Here is a 15,656-nt window from a genome sequence, read left to right as displayed (position 1 = left end):
GGAGTGGCTGTCCATTAAGGGGTCTGAGGCAAGCGGTGAAGGTTGGCAGCAGTCCCTGCAGAAGTAAGCTGAGCCATAACAAATAACAGGGCTGTGCAGCAGTGTAGAGAGCCCACAAAGACCATGGATTTATAGTAACTAATCTGCACATTTGTGAGTTTTTCTTTTCTAGTGGCACTCAGTCCACTGAGATAGTAAAAGAGAAGATGAATTACAGTTTTCTCCCAGAGCTGGGGTTTTGCCAGTGGAGGGAAACAAAAGACAGTTCAGGGTGATGGTGAGACAGTGATCCAGGAGATCAATGTATGATCTTAGGCTAAGACAAGGCTTTGATCCTGGAAGTATCCAAGGACTAGAGGTGGAAATAGAGAACAACTAAGCTGGAAAGAGAAGAGTTTGTGTCTGAAACACCGGGGTCTGTTAAGCACTGGAGTAGTCATTTGGAAATAGAAAGTATAATGCATTCTAGGGAAAGAGAATCACATGGGTAAAGACAGATGCAAAGAGGAACAGAAAGAATTTCAGTGTAACCGGAACACATGTTGCAGAGAGGAAGGTGGCGTAAGATCAAGGTGGAAACATGCTTTAGGCCAGGTTGTGAAGAACCTACGAAGGTAGGGACATTGGTTCCTCTAAGAGGCCTGAAGTCCGCCCAAGTTCTCAGGCAGGGGAGTCCCAGCTGGGTGTGGTTGTGCAGGCTGTGCCTGGCACCGGAGCTCTCCATGGGGGGCTGAACTCCAAGCCAAGCTCTCTTTGCCACCCCACTCACTCTGCTCCCTGGTTGCTTCTGCAGAAGGCAAATGACCTTTTCTTTAATTTACCACCCTCCCCTCCCAGAGGGGAAGCGTTTCTCCAAATCATCCGAGGGGATGCCTTTCTTATTGGCTAGCAATGTCTCTGAGTGGAATGACATGATTGGATGGACTTTTCAGGGTGACCTCTCTGGCCATGGTGTAGAAGATGACCAAGAATGAGGAGGCACACTAAACAGGAGAGTAGAAAAGTTATCAACAGAGCAGGGACCTAACCAAAAGTAGCAGGCAAGAAGGAAGAAGTGAGGCCAGATCCAGAAGCAAGCTTTGTAGCAGAATTAACACTGGGTGCCTTAGGGACATAGGGACAGCAGGAAAGGGAAAAGTTGAAGATGACTCAGATTTCTTCTCCACTGTCTTCCTAGACCTGACCACAATTAATGCTCAATTAATATTTTGTCAAATGAAGAAAAATAAATAATAGAGTTGCAAGCATCAAAGACACTTTCAAGAGAAAGATACTATCTGTGTGGGTGGAACTCTCTACCCAGAGGAAACAATATCTTTAGTTAGCCTCCTAAATTTGAGTGAGTTGTAGAACTCAGAGCACCCATCTAGAAATTTAGAAAGAGTTATTCCTAAGCACTGTTCACAGCCTTGGCTGAACATTCAAATAACCTGAGAAGCTTTTTAAAATCCCAATACCTATACTGGACCAACTGACTCAGAAACTCTGGGGATGGGACCCAGGCATCTATATTTTTTAAAGCTCCTGCAATGGTTCCATTAGATAGTCAGCTGCTCCCATGGAACTCTGCAAATCCTATTCCAGATTTCTAGATGTGGTAATTAACACAGTGTAGACAAGAGCTGGGTCAGAGACAGGGAAGAATGGTTTAACATATTTGACCATCTTGTCACAATGAATCCTCCATTTCTGATGAAATCCTTTTACCTAGTGACCAGTTCTTCAAAATTAATTTCAACGTCTTGGCAAAAGATGAAAAAAATTAAAGAAATGCATTACATTGCTTCACTGATTTTAGGAAACTGAACCATGGGCCAAATGTGGTACAAAATAGGGACTTTTTTTAAATGACAGTTTAAGTAATGCACAGATTTGGAAACTATTTTAAGATCCCTTCATTCTGCTAAGGTTATATGTGTTGCAGGGGTCAGAAAGACCAAATACTATAGAAGAAAAAATGGAAAAGTTTAAAAAATAATTTAAGAGTGAGAATGAAGATGTTTTTATACAGAGTGGAAAATTTGTTGGAAAAAAGGAAAGGCAAAAAACCAAGGGCAAGTAGAGCTCTAGGCTCCAGCCCAGGGGCTTTCCCACTAAATTCTGCACTGTGACTTGGAGACCTCTCAACTCCGTGAACTTCATTTTCTTCCCTTTTTTTAAATTTTTTTGCGGTACGCGGGCCTCTCACTGTTCTGGCCTCCCCCGTTGCAGAGCACAGGCTCCAGACGCGCAGGCTCAGCGGCCATGGCTCACGGGCCCAGCCGCTCCGTGGCATATGGGATCCTCCCGGACCGGGGCACGGACCCGCGTCCCCTGCATCAGCAGGCGGACTCTCAACCACTGCGCCACCAGGGGAGCCCATTTTCTTCCCTTTTAAGTGGGTGACCTCACCCTGCTGAGTGCCAGTCCTCTCTAGCGGCCAAACATTCTCATTCTATCATGTTTTACTCAAAGTTGAACTGGCTAAAAGTAATTTAAGTCTTGCCCTTCTTGACACAAAGGCAAGAACAGCATTGCTCACCAAAAGGCATGGTCTGGGCTTCCCTGGTGGCGCAGTGGTTGAGAATCTGCTTGCCAATGCAGGGGACATGGGTTCGAGCCCTGGTCTGGGAAGATCCCACATGCCGCGGAGCAACTGGCCCCGTGAGCCACAATTACTGAGCCTGCGCGTCTGGAGCCTGTGCTCTGCAATGAGAGAGGCCACGATAGTGAGAGGCCTGCGCACCGCGATGAGGAGTGGCCCCCACTTGCCACAACTAGAGAAAGCCCTCGCACAGAAACGAAGAGCCAACACAGCCATAAATAAATAAATAAATTAAATTTAAAAAAAAAAAAAAAAAAGGCATGGTCTGAGGACCCCTCCCAGGCCAGGGTTATCTTTTACTAATCCACAACAGATAAGGATTTGAGAGTAAAGGTTTAGAAACTTGCACAGAAATTGAATAATCTGTCAAGTCACATAACAAAATATTGAGGCTTGTATTTTGTATATCTCTGTGTTATTTCACTTTTCTATTAATTAATTTTATAAAAAGATAAGTCCACGGCAAAGTAGAACTTTTTTTTCATTGGTCTTTTACCGTGGACAGCTTGGGAAGCGCTGAGCTAGACCGGTGTTACATTTGAACATCAATGCAAAAGGCGCACACAGAAGAGAAAAGGTGAATGAATGCGACTAATTTTTACCTTACCCACTTTGGATTCACGTCTTAAAAGCCTATTTCATTTTACTTTAGATTTTGCTATTATTAAGTTATTTTGTGCCATAGGTTTATCTGCATGGTTAGCAGCTCTTTAAAAGAAAACCGCCTTCACAACATTGTAAATGAACAATACTTCGATTAAAAAAAAGAAAGAAAGAAAAAGAAAGTAAACAGTCTATGTTAGAAAACAAGTCGTAAAGGGTTGGTTTAGCAATACAGCCATCCCTCGGTGTGACTGGGGGATTGGTCTCAGGAGCCCCCTCGCATACCAAAGTCTGAGGATGCTCAAGTCCCTTATATAAAATGGTGTAGTTCAATGAATACAATCAGCTCTCTGAATCTGGGATGCGAAACCCACGGATATGGAGGGCCGAATGTACGAGCTCATTTTCTGGGAGGAACCACAATGTCAGGTAACAGGGAGAAGTGATTAATTTCCTGTTGGGAAAGGGAGGTACTCTCCTTTTCAAGAAGCAAATTAAGTCTCTCCCTCCTGACTGGAAACAGCTATCACAGGGTATGAAACTATTAATGTAGGAACACCCTTGTTTAAATACGAGGAAGCCTGAACAGGGAGGTTCATTTTCCCAAGATCGTGCAGCTAGTACATGGGGAGGCCAGGATTCAAACCCAAGACACTGTACACTAACAATGCCTGCACTCTTTCTGCTGCTCCACCATAAAAATGCTCCAGAGGGAACCCTGAGAGTGAATGCTGATGTAAGCTTCACTTCCAGGTGCCTGAAATAGGGTAATAAATAGTAAAATAATGTGGAGTGCTTATGAATCTCCTTAAACATAAATTTCCTTGTTCTATTTAGAGCTTTCTGCAATAGACAAGATCAGTGTTTGTCCCAGACTGATTTGCACATCACACAGGGAAATAGGAGAGGAGAGGAATGTCAGCGCTATCCAGCTGTCTTGAGACTGGTTTGATCTAAGTTACTAATAAACATGCTCCAGAAGCAAGCCATCCGGTCCTTTTAGGAAATAAGTGGGATATCAGTTAAAAGTAAGTGAATATGCCTTAGAAATATCAAGTCTTTGCAGAGATTATATAGACACTGTAAGGAATCCAGAGACTATTGTTTAGTTTAATATATGCCTATTCAGTGAACTAAACAACCTTGCTACTTCAGAGAAATATCTGCACAGGGAACTAAAATTGCGAATCAGTTATCTGGCTCTCTTATCTAAACAGTGCCAGGAGAAAAAAAACAGATTTTGAATATATGGACAATACAAATTTTTTTAGTCTATATTTTTAGCATTGTTTAGTTTTAGCTTGAGAATATAGCATTTTACTCAGCTACATCATTGTTTACCAACAATGATATTTAAATTAATAATTAAAATTAATAAATATTAAAATGAATAACTCTGGGGGGGTTGCCATACTCTAAAACATTTAGCAAAACATTTTATCTTCCCTGTACATGCTCGTGACTTTTTAAAGGCACAGAGTGAATGATCCCTTAGTTCTTGGCACCACTGATTAAAAGTTAATATTTGATAAAGGTATCAAGCTATCAATACTGAAATCTGCTGGTTAGGTGCAATGGTTGTGGCCACTTCAGTAACAAGAATAATCCGATTTTTTTAAAAGCTCCTGGGTTACTCTACTTGGCATATACACTGAGAAAACCATAATTCAAAAAGAGTCATGTACCACAATGTTCATTGCAGCTCTATTTACAATAGCCAGGACAGGGAAGCAACCTAAGTGTGCATCGACAGATGAATGGATAAAGAAGATGTGGCACATACATACAATGGAATATTACTCAGCCATAAAAAGAAATGAAATTGAGCTATTTGTAGTGAGGTGGACGGACCTAGAGTCTGTGATACAGAGTGAAGTAAGTCAGAAAGAGGAAAACAAATACCGTATGCTAACACATACATATGGAAGCTAAAAAAAAAAAAAGAAAGAAAGAAAATGGTTCTGATGAACCTAGGGGCAGGACAGGAATAAAGACGTAGACAATAGAGAATGGACTTGAGGACACGGGGAGGGGGAAGGGTAAGCTGGGACGAAGTGAGAGAGTGGCATGGACATATATACACTACCAAACGTAAAATAGATAGATAGTGGGAAGCAGCCGCATAGCACAGGGAGATCAGCTCAGTGCTTTGTGACCACCTAGAGGGGTGGGATAGGGAGACGCAAGAGGGAGGGGATAAGGGGATATATGTATATGTATGGCTGATTCACTTTGTTATACAGCAGAAACTAACATAAGAATGTAAAGCAGTTATACTCCAATAAAGATGTTAAAAAAATAAAATAAAAGCTCCTGGGTGAAATTGGCATAGGTGGTCAAAAGACACAAATTTCCAGTTATGCGAGAAATAAGTCTTGGGGATGTAATGTACAGCATAGTGACTGCAGTTATAATACAATATTGTATATTTGAAAGTTGCTAAAGAGAGTAAATATTAAAAATTCTCATCACAAGAAAACAAATTTTGTAACTCTGTGGTGATAAATGTCAACTAAACTTACTGTGGTAATCATTTCACAATATGTACATATATCATTATGCTGTACACCTAAAATTAATACCATGTTATATGTCAACTGAATCATTTTTTAAAAATAATAAATAAAAATAAGCCTCTTATCTTATCTCAACATAAATTTTAAGTATGTAGACCCGCTCTGAGATTATAATGGCATTAGTTCTGAGTCTTCGCGTTTGAGCACGTCATTTTTTAAGTCAACCTTAAGCTGACTTATGTGGTCTTAGTTGGTCTTGAGTAGACTCTGCCTATCAGTTGGTCTTTTGGCCTCTGAGATACAGACAGCATATACCAGTCATGCTGTAGGATTATGTGGGAGACAGTAAAGAAATAGAAAAATAAAAACAATAAAATCTAATTACACGGAGTTTCGCTTAAAACAAAAATTGATTGAGTTCTGCCCAAAGTGGCTTGTTGTTTCCTGTGCCAGGAACTACTGTGCAGGCCCAGCAGGAAGTGTGCTACAGAGCAGGATCGCATTACACCCTTGTTTTATGGTTCATTTCACTTATTTAATGCAATCCGAGAACCTGCAAAAGGAACATGTTCGAAGGAGGGAATAGGCCTTTTGTCTTGTTTTGTTTTGTTTTTTTAAGTTTCTTTGAATCAAAACATTTGTTTTTACAAGGTGCTTATAGTCCCAGAGAAACAGGACTTCCAGAGTTGCATGGTGAAGACACTTCTCTTTGCCACAAAATTTCAAGCGGGACCCGATGCTGAGTTATGTCTAGGGTGGTTGAGTTATGTCTGTTCCCTTTGCTGGTCTACTCAGGTCACTTTAAACATGAAGAATTACAACCATGCCCATGAATGGTCTAAATCATTTTGAATTCCGTATCAGCTCCTCCTAGGGTCTCTGATTTGATTGAGAGCCCATGATGCTGGGGGGGACATGGGAGGAAAGGAATATATTTAACGTGCAAAAGAGCGATTCATTTGTCAAGCAACACAGCAAGTTCCTTTGGCTGTATTGCTTGCAAATGTGTGAACTGAACAGCTGGACTGCCTTGTGGTGGCAGACGCCGCTCCTCACACACTGCCTCTCTTCCTCTCCAGAGACCTGAGTATGAACAACATCAGTCAGCTTCCCCCGAATCCTCTGCACGGTCTCCGCTTCCTGGAGGAGCTGTAAGTATCAGTGGAGTCGTGCCGCATCCAGTCAACGCTGGACACGTTCTTGTATTTGTCTCTTGTCCTTACTGTGAGAACCAGATAAAACAAGGCAGGAAAGCTGTCAGCACCAACGATTTGGGCACATGAGGAAACACTTAGCTGGGAGGGGGAAAGAAAGAATCGCTTGGGATTCTGGAAATCAACTTATATACAAGGGTTTACCATGAAGCTACAACTTTCTAAGGTGAGGCTGAGCCAAACAAATTAAAAGTTTAAAACAAAAGCTGTTTAAAAGAGCTGGATAGCTCTTTGGAAATAGTTAAGCAGCAGGATATTAGAAGTTTGAATACTGGTTCATGTTTATTAAAATCGCAAGTAAAGCCATAATCAAAACCAAAAATTGCCTCTCGGTTTGGCTTATGACAGGGAGAATTGAGTCCTCATTTCATAGCACCAAAACTTGTCCTAATCACTTTTAATTACTGTTTTCCTACTTTTAAACTGAGCTTCCCTGAAGGCTTGAACTGAAAACCATGAAATCCACAGAGGACATAAAACTGGTCTCTCCCAAACTCACTGTAAAGAAATAAAATTCAATTTTTTTAAAAAGGAGGAAGCTAAAATTAGCTAATGATACACAGAGGAATCTTGATTAAGTCTGGTAATCACTTTCCAGAAGATGAAAAAGAACTCTATACACCAAAATCTGCATTTAAAAATTCATTTGATCCTCTTACTCTTTTGAGGGACGGGGACTTAGGGGAGGGATGCACCGTCGACACAGTCTTCATGAAGAAGGTTTGGCACCATCAGCTAAATAAATCCTCTGACTGTTGATTAAAGGAATTGTTTAGGCAATGACCTCTTTTGAAAATACCCCTTTATAATTCCTAGAGTCAGGGTCCAATTTGGGGAGTAAGTTAAATTGTTGATGCACCACACGATCCACCTTGGGAGGTGGAAAGAACCATCCATCACAACCAAATTACACTACATTGATCTTTTTTTTTCAAGAAGATAATATTCTCAAATTTCTCCCCTTTAGAGTTGGATCTATATTTATTTTTGATGGCGTTAGCTTTCTCACAAATGTTATTATTTTACTACAGAAATCAGCTGAACATGCCCAGATTGTTATCGAGGAGTATGGTAAAAAAGCTTAGATTAGGGCTTCCCTGATGGCGCAGTGGTTGAGAGTCCGCCTGCCGATGCAGGGGACGCGGGTTCATGCCCCGGTACGGGAAGATCCCACATGCCGCGGAGCGGCTAGGCCCGTGAGCTGTGGCCGCTAAGCCTGCGTGTCCGGAGCCTGTGCTCCACAACGGGAGAGGCCACAACAGTGAGAGGCCCGTGTACCGCAAAAAAAAAAAAAAAAAAAAAAAGCTTAGATTACTAGATTATACAGCAAGTTTTTATTATTCAAAAAATGGATTTTCACTTTGGATTGTCCAGGCTCCTCTTCTTCCTCTTCTCTTTTCTCTCTGGCCATTTCTGTTGCTAAAAAATTAACCCTCATCAGGACTGGGACCATGTCTGTCCTAGTCTTGGCTGGTATGTAATGAATAATCAATACATTTTTGATGAATGAATGAATGAACTAATGAGAAAGTAAAACATGTAAAAGGAGCTTCTTACACTTGTTCACTGCCTTCGAAAAAAGTAACAGATTTAGTTGACATTAGCCAATATTTTTAGATTATTTTTAGTAAATTTCAAACATCAGCATTTTTTTCTTGTTTACATTCTTCTCATCTGCCCTCTCTCACCATAATTAATATACAATACTTAGTCCTGTTTACCCCCATATTTCTAAAATAGGCACTCCCAGTGCCTTTCTCTTTAATTTCCTTATAATATGCAATGGCAAAAGGCTTCCATTCTCCTTCAACATACACCTCAGCTTTAGACCACAAACCAAATCAATAAGTCACTTCCCCAAGGACTTTGTTTAATAGAGTTCCTCCCTTGGTGACCCAGTTCATTCAGAATAACTCCTCTTTCTTCATGAGGTGAATGTTCATTTTCATCCAAGACCAGTTCTTCAAAAGATAATCGAGAGAAAAAAACAGGGGAAAGAAGGTGAGGGAACTACCATTTGAAAAGCCTATTTTTACAAATTACCTTATTTTTATGTCTCTGGAAACTCCATCAAGTATCTTGACCATGGAATCACAGAATTTCAGAAGTAGATGGGACCCTTTAAAGACTATTCGTTCCATTTCCTCCTTCTGTTCTGAAATTCCCTCTGCTGAGCTGGCCAACTTGCTGAATTTAAAAGCAAGACCACTTTCCCATATATAATTCTGTGCTGCATCTAACTGATGTTTTGAAGACATCATTATTCATTTAGTGGCAAAAGGGGATAATATTTATAGAACCTGGAAAAATGATCAACTCTGCTTGGTCTATTCCTTTCTTCCCAAGGCTAAATTTAGGGTGTTGTGGGTTTAAACACACACACCCATTTAGCAAGAGCATTTTGATCATGCCTTTGTTATGTGCTGATTGTTTCCATTAGACTCAGCTATGTTTAAGTCTGTATTCTCCTCTGGAGTATAAGATCTTCGAAATAATAATATAATTATAATGACAACAGTAATAGCTTACTCTGTGACAGGCACTGTTCAAAATGTTTTGCACACATTATCCCACTGAATCCTCTTAACAACCCCATAAAAGTAGATATTATTATTATTCTCACTTCAAGATTATAAAAAAAAAAAGTACAGAGAAAACAAGGAACTTGCCCAAGATAATGGAGTACATAAGTGTCAGAAGTAAGATTCAAATTCACTTTCAAAGCCATGCTCAGAAAGCAGAAGGAGGCTTTGGAATTGTTCTTCATTCATCTGTGCTTTTCTTTTCCCCAATAGTACCTAGGATAGTGGTTTGCACAGCTGAACACTTTAGACTCTTGTTAAACTGAGCTTCATAATGATAGGGGTGTTCATCTGTCTGTGTCTGGGTATATGTGAGGGAATGAAAAAGAGTGAGACAGAAAGCAAGAAAGAGCTGTCTACCCAGCAGGGAGAGATTGGATATTCAGGTTATTCGTTCACTACCCTCATATACTGGCTCTGAGAAAAGTATCATCATAATTTTCAGGGGCAGAATTTCACCAATTTCACATTACTCAACAGGAACAAAACCTTAGTTATTATTTTTACATATGCATAAATATACTTAAGCAGCATGTTTTATATAGTATTCTATTGGGTTGGCCAAAACATTCGTGCAGGTTTTTCCATATTATAGTAAATAAATGACCTAATAATAAATAAATGAACTAATAGATGACCATCCATACAGCTAGAAACAGACATTTAGATATCTGTTATTGTATGTGTTACATCTGTTATTGTGTGCGTGTATCTTTTGTTATGACAAACTGTTAAAATGTTAAACTGTTCTGAAAGTCTTCTTTTGTTCTGTTTACTCAGCTCATCTCTATGCTTTATTGTTTATCCATTCATTCAGAAACTGGTACTGATATTCTCAATGATATTAATAAAATTCCCACCACAAAACTCAATTTTTAAAAAACACTATTAATAAAGCCAAGTTACCACTCTTCCCCTTAGCTCTAATTGCCCAATTATCATCTCCCTAGTTTAATCCATCTATGTCATAAGCTGTGTAGACAGTCATGATTCATCTCTCATCCATCACTGGTCCCGTATTTCAAAATCCTCTGAGAATCAGTAAAGCCCTAGAGGTATCCCTAATGTCTTTTTTAAATATATTGTAACCCTGGAGAAAGTGGCTATGTGGAGCAAATATTTAAGAAGAATTAAAGCCATCACGATTAATGGTCTTCTTCTCTTCCTCCTGACCTTCTGGAACACTTACTACCTGTGTCACATGTCTTGGTACATTCAAGTCCTGTTTGTTATTTGTTATTTTTGTTTCATGACTCTGCAAGGTGACCAGGCATGCACAGGCCAAACGCCCTGCTGGTGCAATGTGATGGCACAAGGAAGAGAGAGAGTCTTTTTCCTAAAAAAAAAAAAAAAAAAAAAAAATCTGAGTGTGGTTAGGCTGTGTGCTGTGTAGAGAGGAGAGCACAGTACCTAGAAACAGAAGCAAGCCCAGGACTCCTGTCCTGACTCTGCCACTTACTAGGGGATAATCCACTTGACCTCCCTGGGCCTCAGGGCATGACGGTGAAAGCCGCCTTTGCCTGTTTTGAGATTCTGAGGATCAAATGAAATGATGATGAAAGAACTTTGGTAAACTATAATTTACATATTGAGTTGTGTTAGCGAAATGAAAACACTTTCAAGAGGATTCTCACTTCCTTCTTTTCTATTTCATGAGCTTGATTTTGGAGTAATCCCAGGGATCCAGGATTTGTGAAGGAAAAACTGTTTCCAACCATGAGGTTTAACGGATAGGCAACCAGTGCAGATAGTTTTTACCAAGTTTGAACATGCTGAGCAATAATTGCATTTCTCTCCAACAGTATCTCTCCCCGTTCTATTTCTTCAGTTCTACTAAGGACTTCATGTTGATGTTTGCTATTTGGACAAATAATAAATCCCACATTTGGTCCATCAGAGTGTGGTTCAGATGTTAGGAACTAGAAGATCGTGCCTAATGCTGACATGTACAAGTTCCTTTAAACTTAGATTGGTAGCTTGGTTAAACCAGAGGGAAAAATGAATTGTTACCATTTTAAACAGTCTAAGTTAAAGGCCTTTGTTTCCCAGTACAATTTTAAAATCTTCCCAGATTCTAATGCTATTGGAATCAAATACTCGATTTAGGAAGGAAACCTGAGATGCTCTAGGGAGGTTTGTTTTTAAGTTACTATTGTTCCCTGGAACTGTTTGCTCATATTATGGTTGGCCTTAAAGAATCTCTATATAAATAGTAGATATCCATTATTTCAGATGAAATTAGTAATGAGAAATACCACCAAACTTCCTGAAAGTACAGTCTCTGCTTGTTACTTCTACTTCCTCATCATGTTGCTAAAAGTAGTGAGAGCTGTCCTGCCTGTCTTTTGAGATTTTTGTCTGAGGATCAAATGAATTGATGATGAAAGATCTTTGGTAAACTCTAATTCACCTACTGGATTGTGTTAGTGAAATGAAAACACCTTCTTGCCCATAAATAATCTTCCTGACCCTTGGCCTTGTCAGAGTGCTCAGTCTCTCCTTTTCATAGATCTGGTAATTGATTATAAATTGCTGCCTCTTTACCTTTAAAATCTGTATTAAAATTTTTTAAAGAATTAATTTAAAATATAAGAAAAGAAAAAATGCTGCCTCTTTGAAACTTTTTTTTCTCTAGTGTTATTTTATGATCTCTTCCAAATGTCTATTCATACAGCTGGATATAGAGATTTAGATATCTGTCCTTGTGTATGTATGTGTATCTACATATATGTGTTTGTATCTACATATATGTGTGTATATATATGTGTGTGTGTGCGTGTGTTTGTGTGTGCATGTGTGTGTATGTGTGTGTGTATATATTATATATATATATATATATACATATAATATATACAATTGTAATGGCGATTAGGGCACTGTTCTTAAAGTGCCCTACCTCTCTGCCTCCTCTTCTTTCTCTCCTTAGCCTTCTTTTCTCCTCTACCCCCAACTCCTGTAACATATAGACATTCCCTAGATTGCCTCCTTTCTCAGTTCTCTTCAGTTCATTCATTCAACGTGTATCTATTTAGCCAGTGGGGACATAAGAATGAATATGACTTGCTACGTTTCATTCGTTCAGTCAACAAGTCCCCACTCCAGGGAAACTTACAATCTAGACGGGGAGACGGATGATAAGCAAGGAGACAAACACGGAAGATATTTGCTGATTATGACAAGAGTGATAAAGAACACAAACATGGTTAAGTAGAGAATAAATAACAAGGGATGACAAGGAGGGAAAGTGTCTCAAAGAAGGTGACATCTGAACTGAGATCAGGAGGATGAGGGGAGTTGGTGGTCTGCAGAGCTAGGGTAGAGTGTATCTGGTAGGGGAATAGTGTGAGCAGAGGCCCTTAGGTAGGAAAGAAAGTGATATGTTTGTGGATCTGAAAGAAGATCGGGGTGGCCAGAGCAGAGTGAGAGGGAGGGGAGGTGACAGGGGATGGGGCTGGAGAGAAAGGCAGAGGCCAGATCATGCAGGAACAATCAGGCTATGTACAGAATTCAAATAAGAGCAATGGGAAGCCGTGGAGGACTGTATGCAGCTAGTGCAATAAATAGGGTTTATGATTTCTAAAGATTTCTCTGATTTTTGTATGCAAAATAGCTTGGGGTATTACGGAAGCAGAGAGACCTGTTAGGAGGCTACAAACTCATTAGGAGACAACTACCGTTGTCTGGGAAAGAAAGTCAATATTTGAACTACCTCTGTTATGTAGGTGACCCCCAAATCCATATTTCTAGTTGAGATCTCTTTTGTCTTTGACTGCTAGACCAGTGGTTCTCAGAGTGTGGTCCCTGGACCAGCAGCATTGGCACCACACGTGAGCTTGTGAGAAATGCAAACCCAACCCATGTGCCCCACCCCAACCTAATGAATCAGAAACTCTGAACTCAGGACACTGCCTTTAACAAGCTCTCCTGGTGATTCTGATGCATGATGAAGTTTAAGGACTGCTACTCTAGGCCAGTTGTTCTCGAATTTCAGTGACATCAGAATCGCCTACAGTGCTTGTGAAACCGCACATTGCTGGACCCTGCCACAGAGTTTCTTCAGCAGGTTGAAGGTGGAAGGGGAGGATGTCAAGAATTTGCACTTATAACAAATTCTCTGGTGATACCAATACTGCAAATCTAGGGACCACACTTTGAGAATCCTCCACTACCCAAGTGACACCTCCACCTACCCCACCAATACTTTAAAACTCAGCAAGTGCAGAACCAGATTCATTCATGAACACACGAACCATCCTCCACAAAAAGATTTTTCTCCTGCCTTTGCTTCTCACCATCAGCATTCTTATTATCCAAACTTATGGTCACTGTGTCTGTCACTGCTTTTGCATCTGTCATTCTTTCTCACCTTCTGTATCTGCCAGTTTCCAAGTCTTAAAGCTCATAATTCCGCATTGTCTTTCCCATTTGTTCACTCTATTTCATCATCACCTAGTTCAGGTTCTTACCGTCTCCTCTGGATAACTGTTCAAACTTGTTGACTAATCATCTCTCCTGATTCTCCCAATAATTAACAATTGAATCATTGTCTCTGGGGATGGAGACCATGAAGGTCTCTAGGTGATCTTATCAGTATGAAACCATAAGGACTATTTCAGAGTTTCCCACCTTGCATAGGCATTAGAATCACCCAGAGAATTTTTAAAACTACTAATTACCACGGCCTATTTCCAGAGATTCTGATTGAATGGGTCTCAGTGGAGACCCAGACATCATTCTTTTAAAGCTCTACTGGGGGCTGAGACCCACTGGGATATATGGAAGCTTTACAGCAGAGGGAGAGAGTCAGGCACTCATTGTTGACTGGATCTAGGGACTGAAAGGAAGTCTGAAGGTGCAGGATGACTCTGAGTAAAGTTATAACATTAGGTGCTAGGAGACAGGTGAGGCACTGTCAATAGAAACAGGGCATTCAAGGGGAATAACTGATATTTTGGAGGCAAGAGGATGTCTGGTTCTGGGTTTACTAAGTGCAAGGTGCCAGCAGGACATCCACATGGGAATGTCACTAACAAAGTTGGAATATGAGTCTGGAGTGTGACGATTCTGTTCTAGAGATAATGATTGGAAAGTTGTTTACAAAGAGGTGATTGCGGAAGGTGCCGGAGCAGATGAGGACTTTGAGAGAGGGTTGAGGCTCTGTTTCCCAGTATGGGTCTCTATCCATATTAAAATCACCTGGGCTGCTTATTAAAATGCAGATTCCTGAGTCGTTTCCCCCAGAAACTCTAAGTCACTAAACCTGAGTTGGGGCCTGCCTGGGGATCTGAATTTTTGATGACTCCTAAGGCAATGGCAATGCACACTAAACTTTGAGTGCCACTAGATAAAGGAAAAAAGACAGGTGTGAGGACAGAAACTTGAAGAACATCTGTGTTTGGAGGATGAGTATTAAAAGAGGGGTGAACACAGACAAAGACAAATATCATATAGTATCACTTACATGTGGAACCTTAAAAAAAACGATACAAATGAACTTACATACAAAATAGAAATAGACTCACAGACGTAGAAAACAAACTTCTGGTTACCACAGGGGAAAGGGGGGAGAGGGATAAATTAGGAGTTTGGGATTAACCTATACACACTACTATATATAAAATAGATAACCAATAAGGACCTACTGTATAGCACAGGGAACTATAGTCAATATTTTGTAATAACCTATAAGGGAAAAGAACCTGAAAAGAATGTATATGTGATATATATGCATGTATACATATAACTGAATCACTTTGCTGTACATCTGAAACTAACACAATATTGTAAATCAACTATACTCCAAAAAAAAAAAAAAAAAAAAGAGGGGCTAGAAAGAAGAGAAACAACCAGCCATAGTCATGAGAACAGAAAGATTGTACAGGATCCAGAAGGCAATGGGAGGACTTTGAAGAAGAGGCAGGGAGCAGGGCTTCCCTGATGGCACAGTGGTTAAGGATCCACCTGCCAATGCAAGGGACACGGGTTCAGGCCCTGGTCTGGGAAGATCCCACATACCGCGGAGCAACTAAGCCCTGCACCACAACTACTGAGCCTGTGCTCTAGGGCCCGCAAGCCACACTACTGAGCCCACGTGCCACAACTACTGAAGCCTGTGCGCCTAGAGCCTGCGCACCGCAACAAAGAGTAGCCCCCGCTC

The 15,656-nt window shown here is 40.4% G+C and overlaps 1 protein-coding gene across 3 annotated transcripts in view; it reads left to right on the top strand.

Annotated features, from left to right (window-relative positions):
- LGR5 (leucine rich repeat containing G protein-coupled receptor 5) overlaps nt 1-15,656 on the top strand; it is a gene marked incomplete at both ends in the record, with an annotated part of 121,099 nt that overhangs the window by 52,020 nt on the left and 53,423 nt on the right. For all 3 annotated transcript variants that reach the window (XM_081248850.1, XM_081248849.1, XM_081248848.1), the window contains one exon: nt 6,783-6,854. In XM_081248850.1, coding sequence (XP_081104976.1) covers nt 6,783-6,854 — 72 coding nt within the window. The remainder of the gene's footprint in view (nt 1-6,782; nt 6,855-15,656) is intronic.

The sequence above is a fragment of the Mesoplodon bidens genome (assembly GCF_964165515.1).
Source record: "Mesoplodon bidens genome assembly, chromosome: 11".
Taxonomy (NCBI): Eukaryota; Metazoa; Chordata; class Mammalia; order Artiodactyla; family Ziphiidae; genus Mesoplodon; species Mesoplodon bidens.
This window is presented reverse-complemented; position numbering and strand designations above follow the sequence as displayed.